The 18,231-nt window shown below is 25.2% G+C and overlaps 1 protein-coding gene across 1 annotated transcript; it reads right to left on the bottom strand.

The window, feature by feature from the left end:
- Window positions 1-10,379: 10,379 nt before the first annotated feature.
- LOC127287852 (opsin, blue-sensitive-like) lies at window positions 10,380-17,723 on the bottom strand. The gene is made up of 8 exons (XM_051314974.1): window positions 17,273-17,723; window positions 13,079-13,261; window positions 12,470-12,685; window positions 12,085-12,215; window positions 11,464-11,636; window positions 11,220-11,377; window positions 10,943-11,038; window positions 10,380-10,574 (listed from the first exon to the last, which is right to left on the bottom strand). The coding sequence occupies exons 1-8, from the start codon at window positions 17,326-17,328 to the stop codon at window positions 10,460-10,462; spliced, it is 1,128 nt and encodes a 375-aa protein (XP_051170931.1). The 5' UTR covers window positions 17,329-17,723; the 3' UTR covers window positions 10,380-10,459.
- Window positions 17,724-18,231: the final 508 nt, after the last annotated feature.

The following is an 18,231-nucleotide window of genomic DNA, read 5'->3' as shown; positions in this document are numbered from 1 at the left end:
TCAGTAGTACAAGTTGGTTTCTAGTCAGGCATAACAAATAAAAGTATAACTAATTTTTACTTTTGTATCTACTTCTAATAAATAAATAAATAAATAAATACTTCTTTGCATCAGACTATCAAAAAACGTTTATAATTTTTTATCAGTAGTACAACTAAATATTTAGACAGACCTTCTAATAAACGTTTCTAATGTTATCAGTAGTACAAGTAATTTTATTAGTAGATAAAATTGTTTTTAGTCAAGACACAATTACTGAATAAAAAAATTAGTAGTACAAGTAAATGTCAAGTCAGACGTTTGCAGAAATTTTTTTAAAAAATTTTATCACAGTAGTACAAGTTGGTTTTTAGTCAGACATAAAAAATAAAAATTAATTTTTACCCTTGTTTCTATTTCTAATAAATAAATATTTTATTCGCATCTAAGCAATATATAAATAAATTATTTTTTTTCCGACTAAAATGAACAGAATCTGATAATATTAATGTCAATAGTGGAAATTTTATCAGGACATAAAATTGTCAGACATAATTACTAAATAAAATCAGTAGTACAAGTCAATATTTAGTCCGACATTTCGAACTTTTTGTAATTTTACCAGTAGTATAAATCGGCAATAGTCAAACGTAATAGTATTATCATATTTTGTAAATGTTTATTATAATTTTCTAAATTTTTGTGTGTAAGTATAAATATAACTTAAAAAATTGAAAATTCAATTTAAATTTATTTTTCGAAATTCAATGAAAAAAAAGAAAATTCTTTTTCTCGAAAATTTCAATTTCATTGGAAGTGACTTTTTATCTTTAAATCTATCTTCTTTTTTTTGCCTTTTCAGTAAAAAAAACTTTATGGCACATCTAAATTTTAGTTTTTAATCAATTTATTTTTCTGTCTCTTTTATTTTATTTACGAGAATATGGAATTTTTCTTTTGAAGAAATCGTAATAATATGGTAATAATTTAAAAAAATTTTATTTAAAACGTTTTTGCAATGCATTAAATATATATATATATTTGAAAAATCAACATAAATAGAGTTGATAATTTCCGCACATTGAACGTTTTTTTGACAATTCAATTACATGTGTAATTCATATAGAAATTTTTCTCTCCTTCTTCTTTTTTTTGAATTATAAATCAAGTTATATACCGGAAATTTGAAATCAATTCTTAATTTTTTTTATCGTGTTAAAATATCTTTTGAAATATTTTATATGAATCTTTCTTAAATCGGTAAATTGAAGGTAAAAAATTTATTTTTATCCTGCTATATATAACAAATATTTTATATTATATATAATTTATTTTTGTGCCAGTAAAATCAGTGATTTTAATAAATATATAATAAAATCCAGTTATATTTTATTAAGATTTCTGCTTTTCAATTTTATAGATTATAAAAATCTCTCTTAGAGGCGCTATAATAAATATAATTCTGATTAGCTTTTCTTCACTTTGCTTATTTTGCAAAAAAAAAAAAAAAAAGAAAATTATTGATTTTTAAGAATTAACGCAGTGCACAGATGGGCAGCGACTTTGAGCAATGAGATCATTTCAACTAAATTGAAAAAAGATCTATTTCGCTGTCAATTTGACGAATTCACTCTCGAGAGTTTGGTTTTCACATATTTCTAAAACTTTCCTTTTTTTTTACGTATTTGGGTCAACCATCAAGTTTAACATTTCTGTTCGCGGATTTTCATTTTTTTTCCTTAGTAAAAATTTATTTCACCAATTAATTTTTTTTTTAAATTTATTTTTTTATTTAGAAAATAGTTTCAGTTAGACAACGATATAAAAATCTGTTTTTTTAGTACAAAAATTGTCTTTTATATTTAATAGAAATTCCCCTTGTTTTCATTTTTTTTAAATCTTTTTTCTTTCTCTCTCTCTCTCTCTCTCTCTTTTTTTTTAATAAACCAAGTTTCATCACATCTGATTTTTTTTACAATCAGAGACTTCTGTGTGCTCAGAGTGTAGAAAGCCGATGCGCATCAGCAAACTGGGAAAACCTTGATTAGCTGTCTAGTCTTACTTCAAAGAAGCTCTTTTTCCTCAGGGCCTGGCAAATTAAAAATAGTCTTCGAGCAAGTTCATTGAAATGGGAGAGGGTCAATTGTAAGTGATACTAGGTGTTGTACAAATTCTTTGAAAATGAAAATTCTCAACGGTATACGAATACAATAAGTTTTCTGTGATTCTCAAGCATTGCTCTATATATGTAATGTATATTTTGTGAAAGAAGAAACCTGCAAGTTAAAAAAAAAATTGTAAAGCATAATGAATTATTTGAAATTAAAAATTGCACAATTTGTTTTTTTTCCCAAAAAGTAACGCTTTTAATCATTGAGGAACTGAAAGAATTTTATATTTTACTGAAATTCTAAGAATATAGGGTCAGCCGGGGTAAATCCGAACGCCACTGTATTTCAGAAAAATCTTAGGGAAAATAAATTTAAAGTATTGCAATTGTTAAACTTATATAAAAACTCAAAAAGAAAAATACGATAATAAACCTATTATGTAATAATGCATCATATATAAATACAAAAATCAAACAGGTTAAAAATTAAAATACATTACACAATTAAAATCTTTAATAACTTTATCAAATCATAACGGATTTTTGCAAAACATGGTACAGAAAGTATTTTGGAGTGATTGAATGTAAATACAAAAATAAAAGTCAAATTTTTTAAATTCAAAATGGCGGATTCAATATGGCGGACTTTCTTAAAACTTATTTTTAAAAATGATCAAATTTGCTAACTCCAAATTCGTAATCAGCGACCCTGAAACCCCCCGAGTAACAAATTTCGAGCGAATCCAATGAATTTTTTAATTCTCGTCCGCCATATTGGATCCGACATTTTGAATTTTGAAAAACTGACTTCAAATTGGTAATCAGCGACCTCAAAAAACCCTAGAATACCAAATTTTATTAAGTTCCTGAAAAACTTTTTTCAACAAACCATTTGGCAAAAAAAAAGTGGAACAGTCCTTCGAGAGAACAGAGATTAAGCTTCTGCTTATTAATTACTAACGATAATACATATATGGAAAGAAAAACGTTTTTCTATGTACTTTTATAATGTTAAAATAATATTGTAATCAAATAAAAATAATTTTGTGTGGCTCTGATATAAGAAAAAATTATTGAAAATACCGTTCGGATTTACCCTGGTTTTCCAATTTTCCGGGGTAAATACGAATGGTCTGATATTATTAATAAAATTTTACAGAAGGCAATAATCAAAAATAGTTTCTGTTCTTGCCCAGGTGAAAAAATTAACGTTACTAACGTTACTAACGTTACTAACGTTACTTATGTTACTAACATTACTAATGTTACTAACGTTAGTACCTATAAAAAAAATTAAGAGTTTCTAAAATATATTTTCACAGAAACTTTGCCCCTACTTTCCCATTACCACTTTCACTTCCACTTAAACTTTTTATAATTTTCATTCCCATTTCCACTTCTACTTTTTCTAATTCTCATTCGCACTTCCATTCTCACTTCTACTCTTTCTAATTCTCATTCCCACTTCACTTCCACTTTTTCTAATTTTCATTCCCATTTCCACTTCCACTTTTTTATATTTATTGCCACTTCCACTTTTTCTAATTTTCATTCCCATTCCTATTTCCACTTCCAGTTTTTTATATTCATTGCCACTACCACTTTTTCTAATTCTCATTCACACTTTCACTTCCACTTGTTCCGATTTTCATTCCCATTTCATCTTCCACTTTTTTATTTTCATTACAACTTTTTTATATTTTCACTTCCACTTCCATTCCTAATTTTTTAAATTTTCATTATCACTTTCACTTTTTCTAATTTCCATCCATGGTAATTAAAAAAAGTGGAAATGGTTGCGTAAATGGTAATTAGAAATAGTTTTAGTTAAAATGGCAACAGCTATAATGAAAATTAGAAGTGGAAAAAATGGGAGTAGAAGTGGGAATGAAAATTAGAAAAAGGAAAGTGGGAATAAAAATTAGAAAAAGTGGAAGTGGTAATGAAAATAAAAAAGTGAAAGTGGAAATGAGAATTAGAAAAAGTGGAAGTGGGAATGGAAGTGTGAATGAGAATTAGAAAAAGTGAAAGTGGAAACGGTAATGAAAATAAAGAAGTGGAAGTGATAATAGAAATGAAAATTATAAAAAGTGCGGGAAAGAACATTAAATACTTCCTGGTGGTCGATTTTCGACAAGTTTCTGCAAAAATACAATTTAGAAACATTTTCTTAATTTTTTTTATAGGTACTAACGTTAGTAACGTTAGTAATATTAGTAACGTTAGTAATGCTAATTTTTCTACCTGGGTGTATTCATAACAAACAATTAGAAATAATAAAATGAATTTTTAGTTTCTTCTTCTTCAAATACGAGACAAAATACTGAAAAAGTGTCATCTTTGATTTTCAATTTTTTTTTGCAATACTCTTTATCTTTGTTTATGCTGTTGCTAATTAACAAACGAAAAATGGGATAATACTTAAAATCTCATAAAGAAGATCTGAGGTATAAATTCTCATGTCTAACTTATTTTTAAAATTTTAATTAAGATGAAATAATTAGCGTTCGGATTTACCCCGGCTGACCCTACCCCCAAATTATTGAATTACTGTCAAAAAGAACGCTAATGAGAATGAATATGAAAATAATATTAATTAAAATAGTGAATATAAATAATATTGTATTTTCATTTTTTTAATATTATTATTATTTTTTAATAATTTTGAATATTATATTTAATTTATGAAAATAATAACAATAATAATAATAATAATAATAAAGAAAATGATAAAAAATTGAAAGATATAGTAATTTTTTCGAAACGTTTGTTAATACAGAAAAATATAAGGTATTAAAATAAGCTACAACGCTTATTATTTTTATCCAATTTTGTTTATTTTAATAACAAAATGTATTAAAATAAACAAAATTATATTAAAATAATAAGCGTTGCAGTTTATTTTTCATACCTTTTAATTTTCTGTGAAGCAAAGTGGAAATTGTTAAAAATTGTACAAGTAGATATCGACAAATGAAACCTCGTGAAACGGAAAGCGGAGCATCAAATCCGTAATTTTGACTGTCAGTTCTGTCAGAGTCATTGGTGGGAAACCGTCAGAGATTACGATAAGCTTAATTTCTCTGCGAGATGTGTACACTGTATACAATACAGTATATGGTTTGCGCATAGTTTGATAAAATGGACAGTAGTTTCTCAGCGATATATATATATATATATATAGTTAGAGTCGTATAATCGCGTTGTCTTCCGTGATGGATTAGAATTCTCACACGATGGAAATAATTCCGTTTCCGTAGCCAATCGTCTGGACGATCAAGTAGAATTCGCTTAACCTCATTTTATCATTCTTCCACCTCTCTCTCTCTCTTTATATATATATATTTTACTCTTTTTTTCATTATTTTTTTCAATAACTCATTTCAAATCTATTAACGTCAATATTGTAATTTCCTCTCCTTATATAGTTAAGAGGTCATAAGAATAAAATTTATAGATTATTTCATCCATATTAACGATATTTTCTAATGATTTATATAATTTAGTGAAAATAAATAAGAATTTAACAAAGCAATAATATAAGAGAATAATAGAATATTATTATAATTATTTATTAATTAATAAAATATATGTTTAACCTTCGCTTGACAAGATGCCCACCTAGGGTGGGCCAGACAAATTGAAATTGCCATATCTTCTAAAGTTTTGCCTTAACTGAATCGCGATTTTAAGTCACTGAACAAAATCTTAAGAACTTTCAAAAAATGTAAAAACAAATTTAAAAAAAAAATTTCTTCTTGATTATTTATAACTTTTATCAATGTATGTACGGAGATAACCGGGATGATTCAGATATTTTTTTAATTCTATTTTACAAAAAGACTTGAAATCATGCAGACTTTTCACTGTGAGTGTTTTATGATGTCAAATAATAGATATAAAAAATATTATATTGCATTTTTCATTTGTTTAAACAATTTATTGTTATTATTTATTAACTTTCTTTGTTCTGCACCTAGAAAGATGCAGTTTTTTTTCTAATTTTGCAATTTATCAAGCGGAATATAATAAAAGATAGATTTGATGTAAAATTATTAATTCAACAATTGTTTAAACAATTATTGTTATTATTTACTAACTTTTTTTTGTTCTGCACCTAGAAAGATGCAGTTTTTTTCTAATTTTGCAATTTATCAAGCCGAATATAATAAAAGATAGATTTGAATTAAAATTTTTAATTCAACAATTGTTTAAACAAATAAAGTTAATAAATAACAACAATAAATTGTTTAAACAATCGTTTGAATACTAAATTCATATAAAATCTTCATGTTTATTATGTTGAGCTTGTTAAGTTGCAAAATTAGAAAAAATTGCAACTTTCTTGGAATATTATAAAGAATGTTAATAAATAGCAACAATTATTTGTTTAAACAATTTATAATAATAGTTGTTGCAAATTGAATTATATATTTTATTTTATTTATAACCTTTGAATTAATAACTACGAAGAAAAGGTAACAAATTTATAAAATTCTTCTACTGTCGTATGTTTATTTGAAAAAGTTATAAATTATTAATAATAAATTGTTTAAATAAATAAAAAATCAACAAAACATTAATAAAATATATTATTTGGTAACATATAACAATTTTGGAAAAAAACTGAATGATTCTAAGTTTTTATTGCAATATACAAAGAAGAAAACATTTGGCCCACCCTGGGTGGGATCTTGTCAACCGTGTATATAAAAAGTATCCAGTCCGGCGAAGGTTAATTTTAGATCAACAAACAATTTTTAACCAAATCACAGAAAATTAAAAGGCATTAAAATAAGTTGCAACGCTTATTATTTTAATCTAATTTTGCTTATTTTAATACCAAAATGAATTAAAATAAGGAAAATTGGATGAAAATAATAAGCATTGCAGCTTATTTTAATGCCTTTTAATTTTCTGCGATATCTAAATATGTATTAATTATTCATGAATTGTAATAATAGAAATATAGCTTTACTGTCTGACTTGTAAAATATAACAAAAATAAGATATAAATAATAAATGTCAATAATAATGGAAAATCAATGGCATATTATATACATTGAAATAGAAATTTTATTTTAAGATATGAGAGAAATTAAATTAGATTTGATAGTAACTTGTGATCTTAATTTAAAAATGTAACTTGAGTGTAAAAATAAATTATATATCTAAATTTAAAATCTAAATAATTAAAATAATTCTCTTTTTAAATTATTTATTTTGTATATTATTTAAAAATTTATTTATAATTCTAATTGTCGAGAAAAATATAAATAAATCAATTTTGTTTTCAAAATTTAAATACCATAGAGAAATTCTTCATCATTGCTACCAATTTTCTTTCTGAAGTTTATGGAGAATGAAACTAGTTACATTCTAGTCAAATGATGTAGATATAATTGCTCTTGCTGATGCACGGCAACCGATTAAGGGAGTGCACGCTCGTCGCGATTAACCGATTCGTATTGCGATTAACCACGGAATTCAGGCAATTTATGGTTTCGTAGAAACAAAGATTTTTTTCGAAAAAAAAAAAATAAAATTTATCTCGCGATTTTTATTTAGATAGTGTTAATTAAAAAAAAAATTTTTTGATATTTTAATAACGAACAAAAATTTGGGGAATTTAGTAATAAACATTGTCTAACTATAAATTACTTTTACTACTAATAAATAGTGTTTCATTTTGCCGTCTGACTAAAAATTTATTTTTACTACTTATAGAAAAAAATAGAAAAATTTAACAATTCAGCAATTATTGACAATTAAAAATTGGCTGACTATAATAACTTTCTTTTACTACTTACACCAAATGCAAAGTATAGTAATATCGTTTGGCTGAAATTGGTTTTTACTACTGGAATGAAATTTAGAAATTTTAAAGTAATTCTCTACTGAAACTGACCTTAACTACTGAAAAAGTATGTAGAAAAATATTTCTAGTCTGCTCAAAGACGAGCTTTACTACTAAAATTGAATTGAGAAAAAATGTAGTCTGACTAAAACTGACATTTACTACTTAAACCAAATTTAGGAATATATTTGTAGTCTGACAATAACTGACCTTTACTACTAAAATATTATTGAGAAAAAAATTGCAGTCTGACAGAAACCGATATTCACTACTGAAAAAGCATTTAGAAAAATATTTGTAGTCTGATCAAAGACGACCTTCACTACTGAAATCGAATTTAGACAAAATGGAGTCTGACTAAAACTGACCTTTACTACTGGAACCAAATTTAGGAATATATTTTAAGTCTGACTATAACTGACCTTTACTACTAAAATATTATTCAGAAAAAAATTGTAGTCTAACAGAACCCGATATTTACTACTGAATAAGCATTTAGAAAAAAAATTGTAGTCTGACCAAACACGACTTTTACTACTGAAATCGTATTTGGAAAAAAGTGTATAGTCTGACAGAAACTAATTTTTACTACTGAAAAAGTATTTAAGAAAATATTTGAGGTCTGGCCAAAGACGACCTTTACTACTGAAATCGTATTTAGAAAAAATGTAGTCTGACTAAAACTGACATTTACTACTTAAACCAAATTTAGGAATATATTTGTAGCCTGACTATAACTGACCTTTACTACTAAAATATTATTGAGAAAAAAATTGCAGTCTGACAGAAATTAACCTTTACTACTGAAATTGTATGTAGAAAAAAAGTTGATTCTGACAGAAATTGACCTATACTACTGAAAATAATAATATTTAGAAAAATATTTATAGTCAGAACATAGACGACCTTTACTACTGTAACGATATTTAGAAATATATTTTAAGTCTGACTAAAACTGGCCTTTACTACTGAAATAGTATTTAGAAAAAATATTGTAGTCTGACAAAAACTGACCTTTACTACTAAAATAAAATTCACAATAATTTTGATAAATCTAGACATAATTCACCTCCACTACCGAAAATAAATTTACAATTGGCAAAAATAGTAAATAAAGAGAAAAAAGTAAAAAATAAATAAAACGAAAGTAGAGAAAAAATATTTTAAAAAATTACCCCTCGTTGTGACACTGATCTTTACTATTGAAATAGAATTGAAAATAATTTTGCTAAGTCTGACCGTAACTGACCTCTACTACTGAAACTTAATTTATAAAGGGGAAAAATAAGAAAGAATGAGAAGGAAATACTAATTAAATGAACATAAGAAACTTTTTGTCTGAGTAAAACTGACTTTTACTACTGTTATTAAAATTTAAAACTTGTGTCTGGCCATAAATGACTTTTACTACTCACAGTAAATTTAAAAGATTGTCTGTTTAAAATTGTCTTTCACTTGCAAAAACCAGTAAAACAATTCGCTAAGTCTGACTAAAACTGACTTATACTACTTATATGTAAAAAGAACATCACAAAAACATTAGAAATTTTCTGTTCTAATGACTTTTTTCTGACGTAAACTGTCTTTTACTACTGAATTCGAATTTTCATACATAATATTGAAAATACTTTTTCCATTTTATAATCATTTTTGTTTATTAAACTTTTATCTATTTTGGAGAAAACTCGTAAACTATTGGAAGAACAGTACTTTCTCTTATGATAACATAAGAAATTTGATAATAAATAAAAAAAAATTCTACTAAAAATATTTCCTTTATCAATTGATGTTATTGCGTCGTTCAATAGTAATACGTACAATGTTGACTCTCGTGTCTGACCGAAGGTGGCAGCATTCTACTAAAACTGCTCCATCACTGAAAACACATTTTTTTAAAATCAATAAATATATTTTATAAATTATTATTATTTTTCTTAATTAATTATTTTTTTATTTACTTATTATTTTTCCTTAATTTTTATTAACCACTATCTAAAAATTTATTTCTCCATTTAACAATGCTATTATATTTTTATTATACAGAAAAAAGTGTTACACAAAAAATCTTATAATCTACATATAATATACGATATATATTTATTTATTTCTAAGAAAAAGAAAAATTCACAGAGAAAAATAGATATTACAAAAATTCAGTTAAAATTTAAACAAAACAAATAAATGTTTTGCTTTATTAATGAAAAAAACTATTTTTCTCATATGACTTCATTTCATAACTTTTGTTATGAATAAAATTCCATATGTCATGAACAAAAAAATAAAAGAAAATTATTTTTCAATAAGAAATTCCCTTGACTGAATAAAATTATAGATGAACTGTAGATAAATTAGAATTAAAAAATGTAAGTACAGATAACGTAATTTTTTGAATCAGATATTAAATTTGTGGTGGCTGATAATGTAGACTGTTGTTTCATCTCAAACTGATTCATTGATTTTCTGTTACGTCGACCGTAGCTAACATTTTCTTTTTTTTTTTTTTGAATTTTTTTTTATGCATCTACTTCAGCTTTCATTCTTTCAGTTGTTGCCGATGTACTATCTGTTGTCAATTCTGGTTCACGAATTCCCATCCATTTACAACGTTTTTGTAATTCCAATCGATATCTAAAACAATGTACATTGTCTTAATTTTAATATATGGGTCAAGGCCAATTTAAATATTTAAAATGATATTCTTTTTTTTTGGCAATAATTATAATTTGTTTTTCAATATCGATTTTTTTTTTAATAATAACTTAATGGAAAATGAATCTTTCATAATATTATTAGAATTTCTAAAATTGTAAATTTGTAATGAAACAAACAGTAATTTTATTGGAAATCAAAATAATATTGATATTAATTTATCTGTGTTATTAATAAATAAAAATAGATTATAAATAATAAAAAAAAAATTATGCTTAATTATATTTATCAAAATTTATTTTAATTGAAGATTCAAATAAATTTCGATTTGTTTAAATTAATATTACCTTGGATGATTGATTGCATAAACCCAGGGATCAATGCAGGATACAGTTTTTGCGAATACAGCTGGTATCATTGTCGAAAATGGCGTTAATGTTTCACTGCGATAAAATGAAAAAGAAATTTTAAAAAAATAAATAAAATAAAATAGATAAAAAATTATATTTGCAAAAAAAAAGAAAATAATTTTTATTATTAATAACAAAAAGTAATTTTTCGATTTATATAAAAGAAATGAAATTTAATATAAAATATAAGGGGAATAAAATTTTTTTTTTTTACCGATTTCCAAAAGCTCCAGTCAAAGCAACAACAGCATATGGTGTCCAGGCGCAAACAAATAGGAAAAATATTGTGAATGCAACTTTTGCAATTCGCATTTCAACACTTCTTTCTTTATCTTGATTGGATATAAGTGATTTTACATTCATCTTCTTTGCCTTTTATTTTAGGAAAAAGAAAAAAAAAATTTTTAAATTATATTATAAAATAAAATACAAATTTAAAAAAAAAAATGTTTACAAACCTGTTCACGTAACATTTTTTCATGATGACGTACTGATTTCATTAATTGAGAATAAAAATAAATAATAAGTGTCATTGGAAAAATGTATGACCAAAAGAAAATACTTGCTACAAATACTTTTGTATCGTCATCATCAGTTAGAAAATCAAAACTGCAGGTTGTTAAGAAACCCTCTGAAAAAATAATGATTTTTTAAATTTTAATTACACTATATTTATTTACATTATTATTTATCACAGTACGTCAAATTCTGATTTTTTTTTCAAATAATTAAAAATACAAAAATTCAAAGGCAAGAGAGAATATTTATTTTAATTGCAATTTTATAGCAACATATTTTATTTATTCATTTTCCATTTTCAACTGATATTCTATTTATCTTCTCTTTTTTTTTAATGAATTTTTTAAAAATACATTCTGCACAATAATTAAAATAAACGTAAATCATTAATAATTTTTGTATTATTCGTTCAATAATATTTAATAATAATAATCCAATGAAATATTAAAATAATTTAATATTTAAAAATTTAATATTTTTTTATAATATAAAGAAAAAATAATTTTTAGAAATTTTTTTTGGTTTTTTCTATATATTTTTTTGGTAATAGAAAATTTCACCTGGTACATATCGACCCCAAACTCGAATCCATGGTAGAATAGTAAATGGTAGTGCCCAAAACCATGTCAGTAGAACTATAACGAATGCTTGTTTTCCATTAAGTCGACCATCAATGGGACACGAAATAGTTCTATTCAAAATATTGAATAAAAAAAAAAAAAATTAATGTATCATATTTAAAAAAGTTTTTTAATTTCTAATTTATGAAAATTTTTATTTTAAAATTTGAAAAATATAGAAAATTAATAATATGAAAATAAATTTTTATAACATTTAAAAATAAAGAAAATTAATAATATGAAAATAAATTTTTATAATATTTAAAAAAAAGGGGAGAATAATGTAAAAAAAGCAAAATATTCAAAAATTGAATAAATTTTAAACCTGTAGCGATCAAATGCAATGGCTGCATTGGTAATAGCTTGACCTATTCCAGAAATACTGCCAAGTGCACCATAAATATCACAACCCAATTGCCAACCTAACATTCGTTCCAAAAAACTGTTGGCAATTAGTAATGGCATTTCAAGCATCATCATTAAATCAAAGAGTGATAGATTAATTATAAACATATTCGAAGGCGATCTCAGTGATTTTGACCTACAATAGTGTAAATAATTTAATTATTTTTCTAAAAATATATATATATTTTGGTAAAATTGAAAATTTTGAAAATTATTGATTTTCACATACAATTTCAAAATTAAAACATAAGAAATAAATTATTTCATTAAGATTAGTAATGTATTTTAATTTTACATTTAGAATATATGAATAATAATCACATTTCTATTGTTTCTGTCAAATATTTAAATAATTAAAGATAAAATATATTAATTTGAAAATGAATAAATGATGAATTTATTTATAAAAAAAACTATAGATATTAGAAATTATATTTATCAAATTTTTAATATAATGAATTATTTTAGAATTATTTTTCGTAAAAATCAATATTTTAAAAAATGTTTAAAAAAAAAAAATTTATCTTACGTTGAAAATATCCAAACAACACAGCCATTACCAACAAGTGAAAGGACCATGAGCATAAAATAAATGAGCGCTAAACAAATATGCCAATATCTTTGTGGTGCCAAAAATCCCCTCCAATGTGGATGTACCATATCCGAGTGTTCCGGTGGAACGTTCCATCCTAAAAGTCGATCTTGCATGTGTCTTAAAATAACGAAAAACGAAATAAAAACAAAGTTATTGATTTTCATTGTCACAATTCTCTAATGCTTGCATTTTACATATTTAATACAATTTCTTTTTATATAAAGAGTTGAGAAAAAGTTCAAACCATATTTTTAAAAAAATTACACTATATTATATATATTATATTATATTAATTATTATATTTAATAATTTTTAATTAGAAATTTAAAAATATAAAATTTAATATGAAAAAAAAATGTTAATTCATTATGCAAAATTTTTTGCTAAAGAAAATCGGATTTTTCCAAAAAAAAAAAAAAAAACATCTTCTCGAAACTTACATCGATTCTAAATTTACTTTGAGAAATTATTCATCAATCTATTTTTTTTTATCTTACGATATTATACTTGAGATCAGATACACGTCCATGATGGCGTAAAGTTTAATCTCAATTTTCTTGAAACTTTGATTTTCAAACATCTAACTTCAAAAGCGTCCTGATGCCTGGGGTTTCAATCTAGAGGGTTCGTGCTAAGCTTAAAAGATCGAAATTCATCTCGATATATGACCTCTTACAAAACTTTTGGATTTATATATATTGACAAAAAACAAAATGCAAAAATCACTTGAAAAAAATAATAGAGATGTAGAAAATAAAATGAATTTTTAAACGTGGATTTTTTTTTTCTCCAAAAAATGAATTTCTTTTTAATTTTTACTACTAATATTAAAATAAAAATTAAAATTTTATTTCTATAAAATGGTTATTAATCTACTATTATATTTACAAGAATTTAGAATGTCTGACTTAAATCATTATTTAGTACTGATATATTAAAATTCTAACAAATTTCAAAATATATGACTTGTCGAGACGACTTTATATGTAATATCTAAAAATAAATTAGTCTTTAGAAAAATTAATATTTTATTTCAATATTGAAATATACTGCCTCTTCAAAAAATTTTCAATCTTTTGTGAAATATATTTTTTAAAATTAAAACTCTCTTTTTTTAAAGACAGCGAATTAATTTCGTTTTCAAAAGATTGTAAATTTATTACAATCTGATAATTTATATTTTACAGTTTTCAAAAATATTATCTTAATTATAAATAAAATTCATTAAATTATTATAAAACTCTTTTCATCGAGTTGGTTATTTAAATTCTCATTAATTATTTTTTTTTTAATTTAACATTCACAATTTCAAATGAAAAGTAATTAATAATTTATTATTAAAAACGACCGAGTTATGATGAATTCATTAATAATCTTATATTAAAATGAAAATCAATTTTTAATAAGTTTCGAATTGAAATAAATGTCGATTTATTTAAAGGATTTTTAAAATTTAGTTATTTTGTTCCCTTCTGTCTGATTGAAAATGACTATTATCAGTGATAAACAATATATTGACAATAAATTTTGTAATTTTATTTTTATTTATAAAATTATTAATTTTTTTGCAACTAATGTTGTAAACAAAATTTGATGTTCTACTAATACTGATTTTTACTAATTAGACAAAAATTATTATGAACTTAGGTAAATGCTGTTTCAATATAACTTTTTTTTACATACTGCAACGATATTTAGAAATATATTTTAAGTCTGACTAAAACTGACCTTTACTAGTGAAATCGTATTTCGAAAAAATTTTGTAGTCTGACAGAAATTAACCTTTACTACTGAAATTGTATGTAGAAAAAAATTGAATCTGACTAAAACTGAATTTTACTACTGAAAAAGTATTTAGAAAACTATTTGTAGTCTGCACAAAGACGACCTTTACTACTGAAATCAAATTTAGAAAAAATTGTCTCTGTCTGAAACTGACCTTTACTACTGAAATCAAATTTAGAAAAAAATTGTCTCTGTCTGAAACTGACCTTTACTACTGAAATAGTATTTTAAAAAAAGTTTGTAGTCTGACAGAAACTAAATAAAATAAAATCGTATTTAGAAAAAATTTTGTAGTCTGACAGAAAGTAACCTTTACTACTGAAATTATATTTAGAAAAAAATTGAATCTGACTGAAACTGACTTTTACTACTGAAAATAATAGTATTTAGAAAAATATTTATAGTCGGACCAAAGACGACCTTTACTACTAAACTTATGTTTTAAAAAAATAGAGTCTGTCCAAAACTGGACTTTACTACTGAAATAGTATTTAGAAAAAAGTTTGTAGTCTGACAGAAACTAAATTTTACTACTGAAACCAAATTGAGGAATATATTTTAAGTCCCACTGAAAATGGCTTTTACTACTGAAATCGTATTTAGAAAAAATTTTGTATTCCGACAGGAAGTAGCGTTAATATTGAAATTATATTTAGAAAAAAAATTGAGTCTGACAGAAATTGACCTATACTACTGAAAATAATAATATTTAGAAAAATATTTATTGTCAGACCAAAGACGACCTTTACTACTAAAATTATATTTTAAAAAATGGAGTCTGTCCAAAACTGGACTTTACTACTGAAATAGTATTAAGAAAAAAGTTTGTAGTCTGACAGAAACTAAATTTTGCTACTGAATCGAACTTGAGGAATATATTTTAAGTCCCATTGAAAATGTCTTTTACTACTAAAATCGTATTTAGAAAAAATTTTGTAGTCTGACAGAAATTAACCTTTACTACTGAAATTGTATGTAGAAAAAAATTGAATCTGACTAAAACTGACTTTTACTACTGAAAATAATAGTATTTTGAAAAATATTTATAGTCAGACCAAAGGCGACCTTTACTACTGAAATCAAATTAAAAAAATGGATTCTGCCCAAAACTGGACTGTACTACTGAAAGAGTATTTAGAAATAATTTTGTATTCCGACAGGAAGTAGTGTTAATACTGAAATTGTATTTAGAAAAAAAACTGAGTCTGACAGAAATTGACCTATACTACTGAAAATAATAATATTTAGAAAAACATTTATTGTCAGACCAAAGGCGGCCTTTACTACTGAAATTATATTTTGATAAAATGGAGTGTGTCCAAAACTGGCCTTTACTACTGAAATAGTATTTAGAAAAAAATATTGTAGTCTGACAAAAACTGACCTTTACTACTAAAATAAAATTCAGAATAATTTTGATAGATCTAGACATAATTGACCTCTACTACTGAAAATAAATTTACAATTGTCAAAAATAGTAAATAAAGAGAAAAAAGATAAAAGTAAAAAATAAATAAAACGAAAGTAGAGAAAAAATATTAAAAAATTACCCCTCGGTCTGACACTGATCTTTACTATTGAAAATAATTTTGCTAAGTCTGACCGTAACTGACCTCTACTACTGAAACTTAATTTACAAAGGGGAAAAATAAGAAAGAAAGAGAAGGAAAAAAGAAGAAAAGAGGAATATAAGAAAAATAGGAAAAGAAGAAAAGAAGAGAAAGCGAAAAAAACGAAATTAAAAGTAAAAAAATGAAAATAAAAGGAAAGAAGAAAAAGAAAAATAAAAAAAAAATGAAAATTATGAATTGAGAGGCATTATTAAATGAGGGTAAATATTTGCCTAATTAAAAATGTAAAATAGTGTCTTAGAAAAGGAAAAGTATTTAAAACTAATTGACGGCTAAAATTTTGGGATTAAGTCGAGTAGCGATGTCTGGCTAAGTGGAGCAAATGACTGTAACCTCCCTTGAGTCGGAAGTTCTCGGCAATCACGAAATCCATAGTGCTCTTCCCGGACGCAGTGTTCTTCAATGCTTCCTGCTAAAAGTTTTGCCTTTCTTTGACTCTCTCTCTCTCTCTCTCTCTCTCTCTCTCTCTCTCTCTCTCTCTCTCTCTCTCTCTCTCTCTCTCTCTCTCTCTCTCTCTCTCTCTCTCTCTCTCTCTCTCTCTCTCTCTCTTTCTCTCCCTTTTTCTCTGTCTCTCTTTCTCTTCACTTCCGTTCAGAAAGCTTTCTTCCATCACCCCTTTTTCGTTTATATATATATATATATACACACTCTTTTCTCATGTTCCACAACACAATACAAGGTGATTATCAAAGAAATGATCAAGTGTACCTACCCAGCATCACCGACAATGGCCATCGGCAGCAACATGGCGCTTTCATTGAAGAACATTCTTGCCCTGTATTCGAGTTTATCACCGTTCAATCGATAATTGGAAGTTCAACTGTTGTTAACGAACGTTCCGAATCTAATTGGACTATTGCTAGTTACTTGATTGTTCGCGTTTTTGGTGTCTACCACTTTTCATCGAGTGGTTTCAAACCTTTCTTTGCGTCACTATATATATATATGTAGTCAAAGAACAATGAATTCGTAAACGTGAAAAAAAGTTGTTTTTTTTTCTTCAAAAGTTATAATCGTTCTTTCAAAAATTTACTTTTGGAAAAATTGATTTTAAAAAAAAACTATAGAGAGAGAAGAAAGATTTTATATATATTTTTTTTTTTGAAGTGAGACGCGGTGCGAAAGTTGGGAAATACGTTCCGCAACTCACTTGAATCCGAGAATTTCTTTTATTCTCCTTTTATATGGACATACCAAGAATGTGGATGGCGTGCAAGTTGAGAATTTAATTCAATTTGTAAATCGTGGAAACCCTTTATTTAGCTGATGTTAGGTGGTCACGCGATTTAATATCACATGTATTCGTCTTTTTTTTTTTTTTTTTGTTTTGTTTTTCTTTCTTTTTCTAAACTTGACATTTTGCCTTGAAATCTATCCACAATTGTTGGACACCTTTCATGACGAGCAGGTATTCTAATTCTGTTATGCAATTCACGCGTTTACTGTATTGGCAAAAAAAAATACGTCATTTCTGATCTAGTCCCAATCAAAAATTTACTAATGGCGCAGTACTGGCGCAGTACTGGCACCTAGTATTGGCGCCAGAGTTGGCGTAACTTGGGGATAATAACATTTTACCAGTATTGGCTGCCAGAGTTGGGACCAGTACTGGTAACCACTACTGGTTCAGTACTGGCCGAGTACTGGTAGTTTTGTAATTTATTGTATACG

The sequence above is a fragment of the Leptopilina boulardi genome, unplaced genomic scaffold (assembly GCF_019393585.1).
Source record: "Leptopilina boulardi isolate dan_hultmark-lab unplaced genomic scaffold, ZJU_Lbou_2.1 LbouV2_376, whole genome shotgun sequence".
Lineage (NCBI taxonomy): Eukaryota > Metazoa > Arthropoda > Insecta > Hymenoptera > Figitidae > Leptopilina > Leptopilina boulardi.
The sequence above is the reverse complement of the archived record's forward strand: the minus strand, read 5'-3'. Positions and strand labels throughout refer to the sequence as shown.